The 22,923-nt window shown below is 36.0% G+C and overlaps 1 protein-coding gene across 1 annotated transcript; it reads right to left on the bottom strand.

Moving 5' to 3' along the window:
- LOC112058245 (uncharacterized) lies at positions 1-18,536 on the bottom strand. Its single transcript, XM_052891208.1, has 5 exons — positions 18,375-18,536; positions 17,279-17,384; positions 8,530-8,690; positions 2,596-2,835; positions 1-870 (listed from the first exon to the last, which is right to left on the bottom strand). The coding sequence occupies exons 2-5, from the start codon at positions 17,382-17,384 to the stop codon at positions 712-714; spliced, it is 666 nt and encodes a 221-aa protein (XP_052747168.1). The 5' UTR covers positions 18,375-18,536; the 3' UTR covers positions 1-711.
- Positions 18,537-22,923: the final 4,387 nt, after the last annotated feature.

The following is a 22,923-nucleotide window of genomic DNA, read 5'->3' on the forward strand; positions in this document are numbered from 1 at the left end:
TAACGATTTATTACTTTATTCTAATATTTATAAGTTAATCCTATTTTGTGCATACTTTTTACAAGATAGAACGACTGACCGAAACGAAAGACACAGAATATTTAATACCATAATCTCTTTCTGACAGGTCACACGAGAACACTAAACAAAATAACGGTTTAGTGTCTGTATATTAGTTTTTATTTTATTTTTATTAATTTATTAATAAATAACTTAAATAGAGTTAGCCACTCGGTTTTGTACAATGTCAACCATCTAAAGGTCGTCGCTGACATACACCGCACCGCTCCAGCACAGCATGCAGATTTCCAATTAAAAATCTATCTTATTGTGTGGATATAAAGTACAAATTGGTAGATGGTAATAGTAAGCATTTTTCTTTCTGATTGTGTAAGTGCTGCAGGCTCCTTAATGGAAAATCAGCGCCTGATGACAGAAGCAAAATATAGATGGGCGGAATGACTCTAAAGGCGTCTCTTGTGAGGTTCAGACCTCGGCTCAGAAGGCCGTTTTGAAAGTGTGATTTGGCCCAAGTATCATTCCGGGCGCCCCCGAGATCGTGAGTTAAAAAGCCCACGTCCGGGTGACGTCGGATATCGGGGACCACGTCGCCGGCGAAGACGCTGTGAAGCTTGTCGTAGGCAGTGCTTGAATGGTGCGGCATCAATCAGTGACTTATAATAACTTAGAGGGCGAAGTGTTGTGCAGTCATTAGATGCGTAGGCCGGGGTTGCGCGAGCGCACGAAGTTGAGCAGCTCGTCGCTGTCTTCGCAGACGAACGGCTTGACGTGGTGGCAGGCCACGTCGTGCCACTTCACACCGTCGTTGTAGAAGTTGTTCAGGATCGCCAAGCACGACTCGTCGTTGCCCTATACAGAAAAATGTATTTAGTATCTATCTATCTAGTTATATTAACTAAGACGTGAGTAAGCGCCGGATGCAACAGGTGTAAAAATAGATATTGTTTTGTATTATCAGGAGCATCGCCAGGCATTCTGTCGACCTGACCTCCTACATACGAGTAAGATGCTTGCAATTGTTAGGTAATAGATGATAATAATAATTGATCGTTATATATAAAAGATAGAGCTATAGGTACGAATGTTCAAATATGAAAGTTTATTTTAGAAATATTATAAACGGCACATAGTGGAGGAAAATGAGTATCTTGGTCATATTATTTAAAAATTATATGAAGGCGCGACTAAATAGATATGTGGAGAGAATAAAGAAAGTCGTGCCAAGCTATATATTTTCCGTTAAAGTAAATACGTGGGCGATGTTGACTGTGATGATTCAAATACAGAGAGGTGAACCCATTAATACATAAACGTTGGTTTAGTAGGTACCTCTCGTGCTTACGATATATCAATGCTACCTGAACTAATTTTATAAATGCGAAAGCAAGTCTGTCTGTCTGTCTGTTACCTTTTCACGGCTAAATGGCTAAACCGATCGAGATGAATTTTGGTATAATGCTAAATGGTACCTTGGAGCAAAACTTAGGCTACTTTTTGACTCTAAAATAAAAATAGAAGGGGGTGATACAGGGGTTTGTATGGAAAGTCCGTTATTTTTAGAGTTACAGTTTTAAAAATTTGTTCATGAATCATAAAAAATATATACCTACGGTCGAATTGAGAAACCTCCTCCTTGTTTTGAAGTCGGTTAAAAAAATACGAAATATAATGTGATACAAGAATTTTTAAAATTCAACCCCAAGTGGTGAAATAGGGGTTGAAAGTTTACGTTGATTTCCACGCGGACGAAGTCGCGGGCGTCCGCTTGTAATATTATAAATGTGACTATTTCTTGATCACGATTACTATATTTTTGAATTCTGTTATAAGAATAAAATTTGGTATAGATATAGACTAGACACTGGAGTATGATAGGGCATAGGATTTTATCTCAGAAAAATATAGAGCATCTGCGGTATAGTAAAAAGTCTAAATAGACACGGACGAAGTCGGGGGCATCAGTTAGTTCAATTATAAGTCAGTTCGCGATATCTCCCACCCTCACCACTTGGTAGGTAATTACGTAAAATGCCAATATACCGTTGTCCAAAAACCGGACAAGAACCTAATCCGTTCTCCATGTGTAACGGCCAACGGGTAGTTTTCTATTTTATTAGAAAGTAAATTAGGAATTTTAAACAGCTAGACACATTTTAATACTTTGAAATATGATATTGGTTGAAGTCAAAAACAGATCTTTATAATAATTCGGTAAAATCAAATTACCGTTGGTTGATAATTAATTGTTTTCGTCAAAAGAAACGTAAAGAGAATGTAAAATATTCAACACAGTTTTAACTGCCCTGTGATACTTCTGATAACAATTGATAAGAATTGCAAAATTAAAATTACAAAGATACAATCGATTTAGCGTTCCGGTACGATGCCGCGTAGAAACTATCAGAGGCTTGGGTAAAAAAAACTTCTAGCTTTCCAAGTCAGCTCGCTTCCATCTTAAACTGCATCGTCACTTCAGGTGAGATCGCAATCAACTAACTTGTCTTAGAATAAAAACAATCCCACTGAAACTCAAAACTTGTCAAATAAGAATGCCCGGATCTGAACAAAACTTACTTGAGCAGCCTCCCTGTTGTCAGGCTGCGCTTGCCCGTAGCCGCCGGTGTAGGACCAGTCACCGGTGTTGCGTTGCGTGGTAGGGCCGATCTTGGCGCCGGAGCCCGACCAGAACCAACCGTTCACGTTGGGGGGCTGCAGGTCGGGGCGATCGCACCCGGCGAAGTTACACTTGCGGCCCGATGTCCAAATGTACCGGATGTTAGCACGCGCTATCTTTTGCTTCACAAACTCATTTTCCTGTAAACAATAAATGACAGGTGTTAGAAAGAAATATAAAATAATATAATCGTTAACCTTTTTTCTAATTGTTCACTACAGTCCTATAAGGAGAGTACAGTTAGGTATCTTTCTTCTAAGGAGAATGGAGAGGCGAATTGGGACTTAAATTAATCACGCTGTTTTGTTATGATCATTAACAGATGTTTATGATCATAATAAGCGTAACCGACGGACCGAAATGTTAACCGAGACACGGGCGTAGCACCAACAAATTCACAACTCCTGTCTGTTACCAGAAATTTCTTAAAACAAAAAAATCTCGGTAGTAAAAAATTGTATATAAAATATTATTTATTCAAGATAGACGACATTTCGAAGGTAAAGAATGATCTACTAGTTTTTTAACTTACAATTTTTCCCGATCTATGTTTTCTCGGACCCAACCTTGCGCAAGGAAGTTGTAGGTATTTAAAAAATTTCTATCTAACTCAGACTTTATACATCCAAGTTTCTCGATCCACATTTTCTCAAATATGTGGGTGTCATCTAAATGTCTGTCATATGATACGAGGCTGCAATTAAGGAGCGCTGTCTGTGACGGGAAATGCACCTCCGCTACAAGTATCCGGAACGCGAAGTGGGCAACACGGCTACAGAAGTATGTGTGTCATGTACCACTTGCGAGTTGCGAGCGCCTTATGAGAACGTTGTTTTGTCGAGAAATGACGCGCGCGGCCATTGCACCCCTTTCACGGACGCCTTCCACGCTCTACAAACCTAATCAATTTAAATTAAGCATCCTCATAAATTATGGATGGTCTAACAACACTTCGATTAGTGTTAACGCTATACTTCAGGTGCTGCCTAATAGGGATGATGACAGTTTTTTAAATTGTATATAAATTAAGAGTATACTAATAGTAAAGCAATTTTGTAAAAGTAACAGGGTATCTGCGATCATTACTTTCGGAGCTACAGGGATTTAAAGAGTCAGATTTGCAGCGCTGCCGCGGATCCCTGAAAAACGCTCCATACAAAATGGCTCGAAAAAATGACGTCATAGGCAATGTAATGATCGTTAGATTTGTATGTGCGTTCAAACAAAATTACTAATATCTTTGTTATTTGTGCGTTTATCTTTATAGTTCATATATTAAAAAATGTCACATTTAATGTAAGGAAGCTAAAACTGTATAAATTTTCATCTAATTACGATAAAAATTTTTTTATAGTTTTTGAAATTTTATAATCTCATTTATTTTGCAAATATCCAGACAATCTTTGCTTTTTATGTATAAATTAGTTAACATTGACCCTATTTACCCGAATGTATCATAAAAATCAATAAATTCAAACCTAGTCATCATCCCCATTGGTGAGGTCGCGGATTATCTATTTTACATTAGGTAAATGAATTTAACGTATGTGTTCTATCCTCATCCATCACGTGTTCTTTTCGTGAAAGATGTATTGAATAGAAGCATTTTTTTAGCATCTGAGCTTTGAAAATTCAGTTTTTCATGAGGTTTCTTCGATTTTGGGGTGAAGCGTACGTAGAAGGTCGATTTGGGTGGATCTGGGTGTCGTCATCGCGTGGATTCGTCCGTTTTTCGTGTATTACTAATTACTATTCAAACACAAACAGATTAATTACTATTCACAAAAATGTGATAAGCAGAATATCAGACGAAAACTGAATAGATATCTGATTAGTATAAGTTACGCGAGTTTAGGAAACATCTACGTGATTTTACTAAGGAACTAAATTTCTTTTAATTAAAATGCAGGCTTGTTAATATTAAATTAAAATGTGTATTTATGTGTAAATAATAATTATTTAACTATGAATATTCATAATTTTTAAAATCTCGATCAACTTTAAACTTGTACCACGCTTCATATATTAGACATCAACGGGATCGCAGTTGTTACAATGCAGTTGGTTAATATTTATTATTTAGTACTGTTTTGTATTCGGTAATGTAACCTACGTTACCGAATACACAATAATTTTATGTATTCGGTTATTCTTAATTCTTTTTTTCAATTCATTCATTCATTCATTCACTAGATCACTACTGACTGGAGCCAGAATAAATGGCGACACTAGACCGTTAATTTGCACGTTGTTCAAGTACAAATTATCGGACTTCACATGCCTGTTTTTCTTTCAGTCGTCATGCCTGTCAATCTATAGAAAATATTTTTTGTTTATCTGATACCGGATTCCGCTAACTTGAGAGTTGCCTATTAGACTATTATCGCTTCACACTTTGTAGGTTTCATAAAGATTCAATCTATCAACAGCCTGTATTCATCCACTGCTGGACATGGGCCTTTCTTTCACCACACACGACCCTCCGCCTTCCTCATCCAGCCACTTCCCACTACCTTCTTGATATCATCGGACCATCTAGCTGGAGGACGTCCTACGCTGCGTTTGCTGGTACGCGGTCTCCATTCCAGAACACGTTTGCCCCAGCGGCCATCTGTTCTACGACAGATATGGCTTGCCTATATATATGCCGGTCATAAAGATTAAAAGATTTGAATTCGTAAATCCATTTACCATCTCAAATAGGAAGACACGACAATGATATCGCGTTCATTGACATGCGATTGCGGCAGGAAGTGAACACGTAGAGAAAACTTGCCGCACAAGATCGTCTTCCGCAGGCTCAGTTCTTGCAATTACTAAACTCCCCGGACGATTGTTAACAATTGATTTCCTTTAATCGTAGGGAAAACTAATTATATACTACGCTGGAGAAAAATGATAGGGATTTAGCTCGCATTAATAAGTAGGCTTTGTCTGACTGTTGAATTGATTTAGTTTCTCTTACATTGTACGTACCTACTAGTACTATATATTATGTAGAAATATAGAGTTTCAGGACGTTAAGAGCCCAGATGCGTTAATAAAAGAAATAAATACTTTTTTGGTAGATTAAATTAAAGGTATCGTAAATCTTTTTATCTTTTCTGGGTGTAAATTTTACTATGACCTGTTGACTATATAATATTTAAGGTTTTAAAGCTATTCGTCATTAGGATTGTAATTGCTCACGATCCCGCGTGCAAAACGACTACAAATAAGTAGCATCTCGCATACAGTACCTATACCTACCTAATTTAGTCGAACCAGATGCTCGCAGTCTTACTAGGATTAATGATTAACTATGGAAAGTGAACGTATCACGATTCACGATTGACCCTATTACCTTACGTAACGTTAAAGATACTTGTTATACTTGTGAAGGGATTACCAGCGGCCTGTGGCAGGCCAGAGTTCACCGCGTTCGGATGAGCTGAGCGGTTACATCACTGTAATTAATTTGTAATGGGTAGACAGTTATCTACTATCAATTTAAGTAAACTTATCTAACAATCGCGAGACTGTGCAGATTTGAGTTACGTAGGTAGTTAGATTTAATCGCAAGCTTAATTGATAAATACATTATCAACAACTTAGACAGCAATACAAGTGCGGGTATCGATGGAATCACTTCAAAAGCCTTGAAATGCCTTAAAAATGTAATTGCCTCAAGTCTCGCAAATTGTATTAACAAGTGTCTCACAGACGGGGTTTTTCCTGATAGCTTGAAAATTGCAAAAGTCACTCCAATCCATAAGGCTGGGTCAAAATCCGATCCCAGCAATTACAGACCCATATCAGTATTGCCCGTAGTCTCTAAAGTTTTTGAAAGAGTTATATATAACAGATCAAATAAATATTTAAATGAAAAAAACTTTTTGATTGAACAGCAATATGGGTTTAGGCCAAAATCCAATACAATATGTGCAGCAATTGACGTAGTTACAAAAATAAAAACTAATATAGATAGAAATCATGTGTGCTTAGGAGTGTTTATAGACCTAAAAAAAGCATTCGATACTGTGAGCCACCCAAAGCTCTTACAAAAACTAGCTAACATCGGGGTTCTTGGGACTGCACTAACCGTTTTTGCCTCTTATTTCAATAATCGTAAACAAATAGTACAAATATCTAAAAATAAAAGCAATTCTCAATTAGTTACTTGCGGTGTTCCTCAGGGCTCGATTTTAGGACCATTACTTTTCCTTATATATGTTAATAACATAATAAATCTTAACCTATCAGGACAGCTAACCCTCTATGCAGACGATACGTGCCTATTTTACTTTGCACACTCTATTCATGAAGCAATTGCACAAGCTCAAAGTGATTTAGACAAATTAAGTCAATTTTTCTTGTATAATCTTTTAACAATCAACACTACTAAAACATCTTACATGATATTCAAAGCTAAAAATAAAAAAATTCTAGATTTTAACCCACTTACAATCAACAACATTAAAATTCAAAGATCTCATGCAGAAAAATATTTAGGCCTAATAATAGATGACAAGTTGATTTGGGACTCTCATATTGATCAACAAATTTCAAAATTAACATCGCTAACAGGTGTCTTACGAAGAATATCGAATTGCATTCCGTACAAAGTAAGAAACACTATCTACAACGCTCTAGCAAAGCCACATTTAGAATACTTAATAGAAATTTGGGGAACTGCTGCACAGACACATCTTAACAAATTACAACGCACACAAAACAAATTAATCAAGACACTATTTCATTACAATTTTTACACACCAACAAAAGATCTTTACACTAAAACAAAACTGTTCAATATCACGCAACTATACACATACAATACCTGTCTCATAATTAAAAAAATCATGACCAACACACTACATTCTACTATAACATTTAAGCATAGGACTAACAAACTCAATCTCAGGAATAAATATAAAATCAATATTTGGCGACCACGGACAAAAACCTATGGAAATAAAAACATATTATGCGAGGGTGCTCAGTTATATAACAATCTGCCAAACTCCATTAAGGAGTTAAATAACATAAAAGCATTCAAGAAATCGATTAAATCCTACATCCTCACAAACTTGGACAAAATATTGAAAAAACAATGTAATTAAAATTTTGTTACAATAATGCATGCTGTCTGCAAAAATGACGATATGTTAACTCTAAGTTAAGTGAACAGTACGTTCTTTTTTGGAGAAATAAATATCTTTAAACCGAAATGATAACAAACCGGTGCCAATAGAGATCTGTCATTAAAAGATTATATCAGAGACGCTTTCTGAACTTAATTCAACAAGCATCGTCGTTATCAACCCATATTCAGCTCACTGCTGAGCTCAAGTTTCCTCAACGAATGTGAGGGGCTAGGCCAATAGTCCACCACACTGGCCCAATGCGGATTGGCAGACTTCTCACACGCAGAGAATTAAAAAAATCTCTGGTATGCAGGTTTCCTCAAAATGTTTTCCTTCACCGTTTCAGACACGTGATATTTAATTTCTTAAAATGCACACAACTGAAAAGTTAAAGGTGCATGCCCCGGATCGGATTCGAACCCACACCCTCCGGAATCGGAGGCAGAGGTCATATCCACTGGGCTATCACGCCTCAATTCAATAAGCATAGATAACATCAATTAACACTGATTTTAACTAAGTATCTAATTTAACGCCGGCCACAGGCGTTCAAATATGCTACGCTGTATGCAGAAAACGTAAAATAACAATCCGATAATTTAAAGGATGTAGAGACGACAAATCGACGAAATCAATCATAGGTCCGACGACAAATATGTAAAATTAGCAAAACTTATTAATGTATTAGTAAAAGTTTCTGGTACCTACCTGTGGGGTCTCCAAAGAGACGGCGTCCATGCAATGTCGCCGGCAAATGTTTCTCGCGTCAAGCCAGTCCACTTCAAGACTGCGGGTCGGCGCGTGCTCCCAACTGAAGAAGTACGAATGTAGAACCCCGCGAGCGTCACGATACGTTGAATGACGAACTCCTTAACAACAAAGAAATAAAATATTAATAAAACAAAAATTGGCAAAATATCAAAGTGTTATCCAAGCAGATAAATTAGGTAAGATATATACCTATTTCTCATCAAAAAAATTGAAACAGTCTGCCTGAAAAGTAACTACTTGAGGGCTGTTTCGATTTTTTTGATGAGAAGTAGGTATATTTTATGTAAATAGTAGGTACCTGTATAATAACTTCTAGATATAGTAAGTAGGCAATAAGGTCATTGTGGATATAAGGTAATTCTATTAAGAAAATGTTGTGTCTAACCACTTATGAGAATTACCTACGTCTAAATATGGAGGCAAGGTTCCATCTTTATCATCTTATTATTTTATCTTATAGAAGTGGTAGATACATATAACCTGTTCACCTCTAGATTAAGTACCTACCTACTTATACGATGAGTTTATATACCTCCCTACTAAGTATCTAAGTATTACCAACTGCAATTGCTAGGTATTACCTATTTGTAAAAAGTATCGTATAAGTTTCATATATTTTTTAAGTAGGTGTGTGCCTATAAGAGCCAACATTTATAGCTAAGCGAACCATGTATTTTAGGTAACTGCTACGTACTATCTTAAACGAAAAATAAAACGAAACCCTGCCCAAGTAGGTAGGTACTTTTAAAGCATCTATTTTATCACCATTATCAGTTACGTGCATTTATATGATCATTTAGGATTAACTCAACTGTAAACTGCGGCCCTCAACAGATATTAAAATGTTTGAATTGTAAATTTTCGAAACATAAGGTCATTACAAATATTATTTTAGTGAGGATAGAGTCATTAGATGGGTACGTAGGTAACTGTTATTTCACAACACCTCGCCTTGACTTGTGTTTAGAGCAATTTCAACATCACCACTGAAGTCATCGAAGTAAATACTCTAACATACTTTAAAACTACAAAACCACTAAGTACCTACTCAAAAAGCACATGAGCATAGACGTGTTCTTGTATTGTACAAGCAAAATTACAGCAGTATTACGAAATGTACTGTACATCATTAAGCTCACGGCTTTAAGACGACACAATAGAACGTTCGGTTCACACGTCTTTGCTAGCGGTATATTGCATTCTCATAAAAACAAATGTATTCTATGGAATTACTCTGATAGCAAAGAAATTGTATTATGCAATAAATGGTATCGGCATTCACTACCTTGTATAACAATGTAATAACTTATCTGTTAACGCTTGTGAATATAACATTTATAAATTCGTAGTTTCTACAACTACTATGAAACTCAATCGTATGTGAAGATGACTATGACCTATTAAACAAGTATAAAAAGTAGTTGCAGTAAGGTACACAATAACGTCAATATGCTGGTAGTTTGTTCATTTATCTGGCACGAAAAGATCAAAAGCTGGCACAGCTGAAGACTTTTTTAACGTAATTCATGATAAGATTAACAAGACACGTATTTGCGGTGCTTTTTCAGACGTTTGATCCATGTTGGACCCCAACGCTTCACACAAATAAATCTTAATGTCATGTCACAAAAACGTCTGCTTTCGCGCACCGATTACATCAGGGTCTATACAGCCATGTGGCACGTTGATTCTCTTTCTACAATCGCAAATGCTTCAAAAATTAAAAACTGTATGGGAATGACATTCGTTATCGACAAGTTACGTGATCAAGTTATGGATCAGATATATTTTTCTAGTTTTCGAAACGTTAGCGTTTGTGGAAAAAGAATCGACGTGCCACATGGCTACAAGCCCGGTATACACATAATATGTGCTTACTCGTACTATATAAACGATACGTAAACCATTTTTGCTCTTTATGTGCGCTTATACTACAGAGCTGCTAGTGCTTTTATGGCCAAAATTATTAAAATGAAAGGTCTACTGGTGACTAAAGGTGTACGGTGACGATGTCAATTATTTATTGTAAATACAATTTACCTATTTCATTTTTCATAGTCGTAAGAACTTTTAAGTTTGAGGCATCGAAAGATATTGGATCTGAGATAATTATCCAATTGCTTCCAGTAACATTATAGTATTCCTAATAATGTTTTTGTTTTATCGACTCTGAAGTTCAAAGTAAAAGCTCGTGTTTTTTTTTTTTTAAATTAGAACCTGTCTAAAACTTACAAAAACTTACCAAGGAAGGTATATGAAAAGTTACGTCTAGCTCTTTACCTACTCATAAAAGTAATTGTTAGTTGTCTTAGTGGCATTATATTTGCATAATTGTAACAATTATACATAAATATATTTTGTAAGTATCCAATTACATAATTATTTATGACATAAGCTGTGAAATTTAAAAATTAAATATTTAAATAGATACATACGAGTATAAGTGTACATTACATATAATTGTATAACTAGGTAGTTGAATAATCTACAAAGTTCTTTAATCATATTATAATATATTTCATACATACTAACTATCCTGTTATATCTTAAATTGAATACCTAGTTGTAAAAACTCTTGCAAAAAAAATCGGGAAGCCGTTAAAAGATTAAAAGTAACACGTTGTTTTTATATATTAGATGAAAAATAAGTACTCGTAGTATGTATTTATATTCCATTCTACTAGTTATTTCCTTTATAAAATGCTAAAGTACCTTCTATGCTACGTATTGTGATACGTCACTTTCACAAACTATCAACATTAATGGTGTGAACTGTACACTTATATCGTGTAGAGCTACCATTACTGGAGCACCCAGTGTACCTAATGTATGTCGATATGTAATTAGATACTACAGGTGTATGGGTAATAGATATCGCAATCGTACTTAACGATACTCATTGAGCTCTATGAGGCATGACAGCGGGATCTCACATTACTATATTTTACTATTGCTTAGATGCCTAGACGAGTTGCTACACTAGAACTAGTTAAGTATGATGTCAACAACAAAATATACCACTAACCAAGTATATACGATTCTATAACAGATGCAGAAAAAATATTATACCTATGTGCGATACCTACCTAGGCTGTATATACATTGTATACGAGTATTTCTACCTTTTTCGCAAAGAAGGGCTGTATATATATATTGTATACGAGTATTTCTACCTTTTTTTGTTTTGTCCCCTTATGTCACATACTTGTTAATGTATCTTAGGACCGTTATTTCGAATGAAATGAAATTTTTTGCACTTTTGAAATGCCAAACTTTTATTTGTGCTGGTTCGGGAGGCAGATATAGTCAGAATAGCCTGCGAAAACTCATTGGATAAGTAAAAAAAAATCAAGATCCTAAAGCCTCGTTGGCCCAGTAGTTAGCCTTTTTTATGTGGCTTCGGTTCACGAGGTGAGTTCCTGGGTTAAAGATCTGGGCTATAAAAAAGCTCTTTTTTTCTCCAAAGAAATTTTCAGTGTATATTCCCACTATAGAGTTAGGAAGTTAGTGGCGTTACAACGCCGTGTCTCAGAGAGTACGTTAAACCGTCAGCACCGTCCATTATAATTCATATCTGATGGTGATCGTTAGACTTAAACATCCCTAATACCTGTCAACTCGCATACACGTAGCAGGCTGAGTTGTATTGCAAGGAAAAGGAACTCACGGAATAGCCTGGCCCTGTATTGGACCGTTAAAATAGGTGGATGATATGGATGATGAATGATGATGATGAAGTTAGTGTACTTAGTTTTAGATAAGTTTGTAAAAAAAAAACTTGTCTGAGATTGTTGTGGGCTCTTCTCGGACCAAGGCGGTTGGAATCCTCCTAACTTTAAATCATGACATAACTTGAACTTGACGTTTCAAAAGTGCTTGTAAACTAAGCCTAATCGAAATAAATGAATTTTGATCCTAAAATTCTTCCAAATAATAAGAGTACCTAGGAGTTACAGCTTACAGCTTATCCTAACCACTGCCTGCACAGCATACACATTCACAGTTTTAATTAAAATGTATGTTCTAACTATGCGTAGAGTAGAGTATCTATCTGCCAAGGTGTTTAGTTATTGTTTGTGAAAAGTCAAAACAAGCCTAGCTGAGTTGAGTAGCTGCCTAATGGAGCGTCTCTTTCGTAACGAGAAAGTGTCCATTGTAAATTGTGATCCCCTCTTGGGCATATTTCGCCTTTCGCGCCTCTCCACAAATTATAATTACCCGTGACACCGGAAAACATTTACGTCAAATCTCGTAACGTAAAAATGTTCGTATATTTTTTACGTAATCGTCAAAGGTCGTTATCGTTTTTAATGTACCTACAAGTGAATATGTGGGTGGCAAATAACTGCGAGTACCTAACGACAGCCACACACGACCAAGTTTACCATCGAATGTACAGTGCGCTTCGGGATGTTTGCAGTAAAAAAATATTGATACCATATATTCCGATATTTTTTTAAAGCCCACTTTCCTAAAAGCGCTGCAGACTTAATTATAAACTAATAAGTGTGTGGCTGGCGTAAGTACATAAAATAACTTCAAGCAATAACTATATAATATTTTTATTATCATTAATTTCTAAGCAATATTTTTCGGCTAATCACTTATGTAATCTCGAGGCATACTTTCGGAAGACGTAATGTTTAATAGTTATAGGGAAGTGAAAAGTTACGGATGTCATTCCAAATGCGTCATTTCAATTTGAGGAGAAAGTCGAAGGTAAATACCTCGACCTTACGGCATTTTACTCATGTTGTAAACATTGCGACGTTTTGTTACCATCCACTTATTTAGTCACAACGAGTCAAGTAAAGATGAGCAAGATAAAAAGTGCAAAAATAATGAAAAGATCGCTTTGCACGCTAATTGCAAATCTTTTTTTAATTTAAAAGCGTCTCTTTTGTCAATCTTAATATATAAACGCGAAAGGTCATTCATCACGAAATCTCAAAAATCGTTGGAAGTACAGAGATGAAATTTGGCAGGGAGGTAGTTTAGAGATGGTAGAAGTCCGCTAAGAACGGATATTGCGAGAGAGCTTGGATTAAGAAGGTCTAAGGGCTAAGGTCTAGGGCAGACAGAAAATTGTAAGCTAGTATATTTTATATTTATTTGTGTGTTCGCAGTTAAATGGACTATTATTGGTTACCATCTGCATGATTCGTCAAACTTGACGTTTCAAAAGTGTTTGTGAACTTTTTTGAATTCACGTTGTTGATGTTTTCAACCTAAAAACCCTAATACACCTATGTCATGCAAAACAGTATAATGCGGGCACAAATCGTTGCTAAATTACGTAATGTTGTAAGCATATCAATTACACATTCACAAAAGATTCTTTGTTATCTTTGTGTCCCACTGACGGTCGATTGTCCGCAATGCGCTCCCACACGCAGCATGGCGGGCGCCGCCCTTGCTCACAAATGATAATGTGTTTGAAATTTTTACGAAATGGGATTAAGGCTGTATCAATATCATCATTATCAACACATATTCGGCTCACTCGAGTCTCCTCTCGGAATTAGAGGGGTTAGACCACGCTGGTCCAATGCGGATTGGTAGACTTCACACATGTAGAGAATCAAGAAAATTCTCAGGTAGGTAGGTACGCAGGTTTCCTCACGATGTTTTTCCTTCTCCGTTTAAAACACGTGATACCTATTTAAATATCTTAAAATGCACTTAACTTAAAAGTAAGAGGTGCATGCCCTTGATCGGATTCAAACCTACGCCCTCCGGAATCTGAGGCAGTGGTAATATCCACTGGGCTATTACGGCCATGTATCAATATCACTAAGCGTTTAATAAAAGTCTGGTGAATGTATTTTTAATTTGTTTTAAGAGACCACCAAAAAGAGAATTTAGTCTGATTTTGTGTCCGGTTATTCAGTGTCAGTAACTAATGAAGCAATTATCATAGAATTTTCACATGTTAACTTTTATTTATCGGGATCGGATGTAGTGATAGTGAGGAAGTTATTCAAAAAAACTCAATTCCCGTCGCACGCTTTTAAATTCTAAAACACGCATATAAAATTCTTAATTGATAGTTTCCGAACGTACCTATAGGTCTAACTTGATTTTTTTCCAAGTCCGCTTCCATGTTGGAATGTGTCGTTAATTACCAATAGGTAAGATAATAATTTTAAGAAATTAAATATCACGTGTCTCAAACGACGATGGAAAAACATCGTGAGGAAACCTGCGTACCTACCTGAGAATTTTCTTAATTCTCTGCGTGTGTGAAGTCAGCCAAACCGCATTGGGCCAGCGTGGTGGACTATTTGGCCTAACCCCTTTCATTCTGAGAGGAAACTCGAGCTCAGCAGTGAGCCAAATAAGGGTTGACAATGATGAAGATAACATTAGATTTATTAACAACTATGTCCTAGAATAACACTTGGTCGTCGTAAAAAAAAATTACTTCTGTACTTTCAAATCTATTTCTACACCGAAATAATATTACTTGCATTACATAATCAAATTATGTTGTCATAATAAAAATACATGGCCACAATCATTATTAAAATATCGATGGTCAATGAAAATGCAAATAGTCCGATAAAACGTGACTCGAATAGAAAGGATGATCGCACAGTTACCGAGGATCATCAATTGGAATTAGGCAAAGCAATTAAGCTGCAAGGTGATCTACCCGTCACTGCTGGTCTTTATGCTGCAAGCAATTGTGCAAAGAGGACGTTTGCTACAGAGCATGTGACTGTTGCAGTCACCACGGGCATTCTTTGTATGTTTGCTAATAACTACTCTGAACGCGTTTACAATCACTCTAACATGTCCAATAATTACTGTTGGCTTAAAACATTGTGTGTTGTTTCAAAATAGGCAGCCTTGTAAAGTACGTCACACTGCTTTTAGGATTCCCTGTACCCTGTATTATTTACTTAGAATAATGCATTTCAAAATTTAGTTACGTTATGTCAATTTTTAACGCTTGTTTTTGTTAGGTCAGCAAGATAATTCACTAACTTTTACATGTTAATTGTCACGAAATTAAGATTCTATGAAACAAATATCATCCTGTACCTACTTGACATACAAGAATATTATTATTATCATACGGTAGGTGGATGAATGACATTTCACAGTTAATTTGATGTTTATTTTGATAGATTGATAAAAACACCAAATTAGTGAATAGTCCAGCAGGTCTTATTTATTATTAAAGGCTTGAAATATATATTTAAATATATTCAATTCTTGTTTAAATGATGATAACAATTCGCAGCCTAATACAGAGTTTATAAAAATATATAAATGAATAGAACTTTACAACAGAGCTACAAAGAGCTTTTTTTATTCTTTTGATCAACGAGATGACTACGAGTATCTTACAAATTACAATATTATCTTACGCTCATTGTTTGCCATCTCTGTGAACTACTGTAAAGATATTTTCATTGTTCATTGGAGAATGACGGGCGTATAACACTGTCTCACAGAATACAGGACAAGTTATTACCTCACATCTAGGTAACCAGATAGTAATTTACACTTGCACAATTTCACGGGTCAATAATGGGTCAAAAGTCTTAGGGCTAGCACACTTGAGTGCGTTCAGGCCTTCTGAGTTCTACGTTCTATGCAACGTTAGTACCTATTTCTAACTTTATACCTCCGTATAGTCATCACTTACCATCAGGTCAGATTGTAGTCAAGGGATAACTTGTAAAGAATAAAAAAAGAACGCGGATCGCGGAACGTCAGAACAAAGAACCCATAACATGGAACTCTTTCTACCTGCGCAGGCTCATAAGTTTCCGTGTGGTTTGCGTAAAAAACGTTTAACGTTACTGCCCCTGTAGCCAAGTGGCACGTCGATTCTCTTTCTACGGTCGCAAACGCTTCGAAAACTAGAAAAATGTATGGGAATGACAGATCTTCATCATGTGACCTGTCGATAGCAAATGTCATTCCCATACATTTTTCTACACAATTAACGCAATATCTCTGATATTAAGTGACATTACAATCAAAGTTTGTAACTAAGATAATCCTGATCAGCTTACACGCAGCGTCATCGTACCGGGACGCTTACAAATTTTGCAGTACTTACTGCTAAAAGTAACGCGTCGCGACTTACTTTACACATTTGAACCTATAGTTAGGAAATATAATTTACTAACATGACTCGAAGTGGGAATAGAACACAGAACTTATAAAGGATTACACAAATATGACAGACAGGTCGTGGTCACTAGAAAACAATCGCAAATGATGGAAGAATTTGTCTAAAGCAGTTCAGCGTTCAATTTATACTCGTATATATTCAGTAGAGAAGCTTAAAGCTCAATGTAAGTCTATATTGTTGTGGTCTGTTTTGAGTGATTCGTCTAACTTCTAAACAATAACTTTCTGTCTGTGCTCATCTCATACTCATCCAAAAATTCGCTATTATGAAGTGAAATATTTGGGATTTTACACAACAGTTTTACGATATTATATAGTGTATAGGAATCAAATCCCTTTAGCATTCCAGAACTTCGTATGTCATCTGTCTTCTGCTTATAAATAATCCTACACATATTAGCCATATGATGTGGATACCGTTGTACAATTTTACTAACAGACACGCTAAAGCTATGTTGTGTAATGCGGGTTTCTGGTAATACTACAGGAAGTTCCTAAGTCACGTTTACGGACATAATGATTGTAATTTACGTACTGTTAGCGCAACTCCTGGGGTCAGGCAGGGCCAGGCGGCGTTGGGCATCGGCGAAACAAAGCACCGCCAGTAGGACGGCCGTGGCCAGGCAACTGTGCCGGCTCATCTGGAAATTATAACAATTTTACACCTCGAAATATTCGTCAAAACACTCCATTTTCGATTGTTTTTCTTTAAGAGCGCTATACCGTCAAGTTTTATCTAATTTGTATATAAGTAATACGTTAGTTTTCTTGCATTGCTATTAAAAATAGGCTTCTTTTATTCTTTTATTAATTGTATGTCTAAAGTAGGTATACTTATATTCTGTAAAATATCTTTAAGAAAACTCTATTTTCCTAATTACCACTTTTTAAATGTAACAAAATTTATATATGTACAAGCAAAAAAGTACAAATACATATGACAAGCTTTTCTCCAAAGAAAGTGGTCATTCGCAGTTCTGTTAATGAGTTCGCTTTCTTTTATTTATGCAGTCCGTGAATGCTCGAGGACAATCGATACGTGAGACGAATTTATTTTGTTGTGTTTGTGAAAGCAAAACCCGATTCGCTGACCTCCTTCCTGCATGTTTAAACGTTTGCGTGAAAAGGTGCTCCGCGCGAGAAATCGTCGATTTGGGACGCATTTTATGGTACGGAAAGCTCGTCGCGCGCTGCTGCCTTAGCGGCCGCTTACCGTAAATAATCTATTTTACAGTTAAATAAAAAGATCATTTATTATTTTGCTGAATAATATCGATAAAAAATTTAATAAAATACATTATTTAATTTCATTGTAGACTGTAAAAACTATTAAAATATAGATAAACTTTAATTTTAAAACATCAGATTTTAATAATAAAAATTATTAAGCTTCAAATATATAAATAAAAGACAGCGTTACCTTACTAAAAACTTAATCGAACAACTTTTATTAAATAAAAAATACAAACAACGCAACTTCGCAGATTTTCACGCACTTCGGAATCGGGCTTCGAATATTTCGGGAAGCTTGAAAATTAATCCTGAGGGTTTGAATTGAAGAATCAACTTATTATTAATTATGAACGCAAATCCTCAAATGAAATCACTGTTGATTAGGGTGCACTGCGTACCTCGGTGCGCTGGTTGGTAGCGGTGATGCGAGTGTGAGAAGGATGCGCGTACGCCGGGGAGTACGCAAGGTGTGTCGAACGCGACGGGCTCAGAGGAACTGACGCAGGCGCGAGCGTTCTCTCTAATTAAGCCTCCGACATTCATTCACTTTCACTTCCAATACGAGAGAAGATCCGCCCGCCGCCCCGCCGCATAGCTGTGGCTACACTGCCTTAGGAGACCTTCTGGAGGTCGTAGCCGGATACAAACACGAATTTACATAATAGACATCACTTTAGTACCTGCAAGTTAACAATTGTATCACTGAATTAATTAGGTGCACTACGGAAACAGTTTTCCGCCATTATTAACTATTGTTTTATTGTGAACTTCCACTAGCATATTTTGAGCTTTAGTGGTACTAGTTTAAAGAACAGTGTTTTTAGATAATTGAGATCATGAGATAAGAGGTGGAAGGTGAGGTAGATCTTTGTTTGTAATGTTCAGACTTATTTGTTACTACTTAGGTATTAGGTACATAATAAACTCGTAGTTAACAAGAGCCTTTTAAGTCATTATTTTTTCTCCGTCTCCCAAAACTATAGTTGAGATGGCATTCGATTCAGAATCGCATGTTTTTGAAAAAATTTAAGGGCCGCTCTCAAAAATTGAAAAAAGTTATAAACTATACTAAATAAAAAAGGAGTTTGGGTTTTTATTTGCTTATATTTCAAAATCTATTTAAGATATTTCCAATTTGCCAAAAGATTAAAAAAAATGCGTTTTTATTAGTTGTAGCGGGGCGTTAAAATAGTACCCAATGAGTTAGGTACATACTTAGAAAGAATAGATATGAAATCAACAGCAATAAAAGTAGGTGTATCAAGGTCTGCTGTAGAAACACGAAATTATCCTATAGTCTTTCCAAAATACATAAAACAATGTACTTGTTGTACTCTGAATGAGAGGGGTAAGGCATTGGCCTGGACGATCGCGTCCACCACGCTGGCCCAATGCGGCTTGGCAGTCTTCACACACGCAGAGAATTAAGAAAATTCTCTGGTATGCAGATTTCCTCACAATGTTTTACTTCACCGTTTGAAACACGTGATATTTACACGGCTCCATTTCCACGGATTCAGCTTTAGCAATGAATTAAAAGCAAATAAGTATGAATCTTTTAATATTAAAATATTTAAAATATTTATTAATACGAGTAAATAAAAAATTTTAATAAAAAAAATTCAACCGACTTCCAACTCAAAAATTAACCTAAACTAAAAAGCAAAAAATAACATCTTACCTATGTGCTACCTTCTGATCAGTTTGAAGGCGGTGCCAAACCAGTGATGTTTTAATTTAAGCCGTTTATATTACAAAATTTCTGTGGTTCTTTCAGAAATGGCTTTAATTAAAACATGACACTGGATTGGCACCGCCTTCAAACTGATCAGAAGGTAGCACATAGGTAAGATGTTATTTTTTGCTTTTTAGTTTAGGTTAATTTTTGAGTTGGAAGTCGGTTGAATTTTTTTTATTAAAATTTTTATTTTTTAATTTTTAGTGTTAGCACACCTACTGAGTGTGAACAAAAATTAATAAGCAATTAGTTGAAACGTTATTTTCTCATGATAATTATCTAAGTCCTACAATCCCAATTTTAAAAATACTACCTTAACTCATTTACAAAATTACACTCCCCCTTTATCCACACGTAATATGAATATTCAGAAAAACGTAAAAGGTGACTGTCCTCCGTCTTCATCACCAGACCCCCTATCCAGTCACAATCCATATGGTTGGAAAGTTCTCATCAATATAAAATTTATCAAGTCCAAACACAAGGTAGCTACTGTGAACCGTCGAGGAATTCCCTTAACTCTCCTTCATCTTCGTCACCAGACCCCTAATACAGTCACAACCTATCCAGGTGGAAAGTTCTCATCAATACAAAATTATCAAGTCAAAACTCAAGGTGGCTACTGCGAACCGTCGAGGAGTTCTCTTAACTATCCTTCGTCTTCATCACCAGACTCCTAATACAGTCACAACCCATCTAGGTAGAAAGTTCTCATCAATACAAATTTATCAAGTCCAAACACAAGGTAGCTACTGTGAACCGTTGAGGAGTTCTCTTAACTGTCCTTCGTCTTCATCATCAGACCCTTAATACAGACACAAACCATCTAGGTGGAAAGTTCTCATCAATACAAATTTATCAAGTCCTAACACAAGGTAGCTACTGTGAACCGTTGAGGAGTTCTCTTAACTGTCCTTCGTCTTCATCATCAGAACCTTCATACAGACACAAACCATCTAGGTGGAAAGTTCTCATCAATACAAATTTATCAAGTCCTAACACAAGGTAGCTACTGTGAACCGTTGAGGAGTTCCATCGTCTGTGTATCGGCTCCATCATCAGACCAACTCCAGATCTTCATAAAATTGTAATGGTTTAAAATAGCTTATGGAAACACTAACAAACGCACTAGCCGTCCCTACGATTTTCGAAAGTTCCCCTCGATTTCTCCAGGATGCCATCATCAGATCCTGACATGAAAAAAATGGGACCACCCTGGAATCAAACTCTTCAAAACAAAAAAAGAATTTTCAAAATCGGTCCACAAATGACGGAATTATCGCTGGACATACATAAAAAAAAAAAAAAAAAACATACATACAGCCGAACGTAGAACCTCCTCCTTTTTGGAAGTCGGTTAATTAGTAGTTAAGTGCCGTTCAAAAGGGCAATAGCCTGTACTAGAGAGCAAAGCATTGTCTATCGAAAGACGACATGCTAAGGTCACGATCCTCAGTCATTAGGAGCCGACTGGAGAGAGAGAGAGAGAGAGAGAGAGAGAGTTGAAATTAATAAAATAAGTCTGCTGGGGAATAACTCAATTTTGCCTCATTTCATTTTTTCCACCCCTCATTTTCGCCGCTCTAACAAATGCCCCCGCTTGCTCGGGCCCTGCCTATACCTATTAACGCAGAATACAATGTGTATAACAGGAATAATACTAATTTTATAAAGAGGTTAACTACCAGAACCTACCAGACCTACCAGAGTTTGTGAGGTTCTCTACTCATCTACTAAGCCGATTTTAAAGTACTTTTTCATACCAGTAGGTTTCTACGTTATTTGCAAATGTAATATGGCTACTTTTATTTTACCCCCACCTTCAATTTTAAAGTTACATAGCTAACATATTAAAACTTAGCAAATATTAAAAAAACTAGAAACAGTGGCTTACTGCTTTGTGACATCCTAATTGAGAGTAAATGAATTTACATTTAGACTCAAGACAACACATCAAGAAAGATTTAATGGGAATTTATCAGATAAAAGTGCCAATGCAAGATTATACATAAGCGGGAGATAATCTCTATAGTAGATACAGTGAGTGAAAGGCATTGGTTAGCGGTTTTTTGCTAACGACTTCTTCATTTAAATTTATTTCACTGTATTAGGTAATCGCTACATTTGAATATGTATATCTGTTTACAAAATAATATGTCTGGAGTTGATTTGAGAAAATAAAAAAATTAAGACATAAACAATAAAACATGATGGGTTAATGTAGGTAAGTCCCATATTACATATTAATGTTATTTGTGTGTGATTTCAATTAAATCGTGTTTTATCAAGTTATTTACACGGTACTAAAAAAATCATCATCATTATCATTAACGACCCACACTATTCGGCTCACTTGAGTACGAGTTCCTCATGAGAGCGGTTAGGCTAATAGTCCACTACGCTGGGCCTATGCGGATTTGCAGACTTCACAGACGTATAGAATTAAGAAAATTCTCAGGTTTCCTCGCAATGTTTTTGCTTCACGGTTTTAGATACGTGTTATTAAATTTCTTAAAATGCGCTAAACTGAAAAGTTAGAGGTGCTTGCCCCGGGCCGGATTCGAACCTACGTTCTCGTAATTGAGGTATCACGACTGGGGTATCACGACTCACTCACTCACGGTCACAATAACATAATTTGTCCAGGCTAATCTCTATAACGGCTAAACCTATTTTAAAGGGACTGGAAGTAATAGGAGGATTACTTTTTATCCCGGAAAAATCCGTGGTTCCAGTGAATTTGTGAAACTGAACTTCACGCGGACGAAGGCGAGGGCGTCCGAATATAGGCAAAAATCTATCTAGACACCACTTGAGTATGTACATACAAAACGTATGTACCTACCCAATGGCATCGCTACCCAGGGTAGGTATGGTAGCAACCATACTATAATATATAGTATTGTACTATATGTATTTCGGGTCTGCGTACTGTATACTGTTGAAGAAATATATAGTACGCAAAAATAGGTACTATATTTTCAACAATTAAATCCAAGAAACAAAATTTTTATATAAAACTTTATAAACATTAGTTTTTGACAAATGTAATAGCATCTAGCCTATTTGAACTTGTTTACCTTATTGAGTTCCAAACATAAAACGAAAAAATTTCAAATAGTTTGGTTTTCATTATTTTTAAATTAAACCTAGGACACTCTTATTTCAGACTCTTATTTCAGAAATAAATATTGTATTTTAAAAATAAA

Source organism: Bicyclus anynana, chromosome 3 (assembly GCF_947172395.1).
Source record: "Bicyclus anynana chromosome 3, ilBicAnyn1.1, whole genome shotgun sequence".
Classification (NCBI taxonomy): Eukaryota; Metazoa; Arthropoda; class Insecta; order Lepidoptera; family Nymphalidae; genus Bicyclus; species Bicyclus anynana.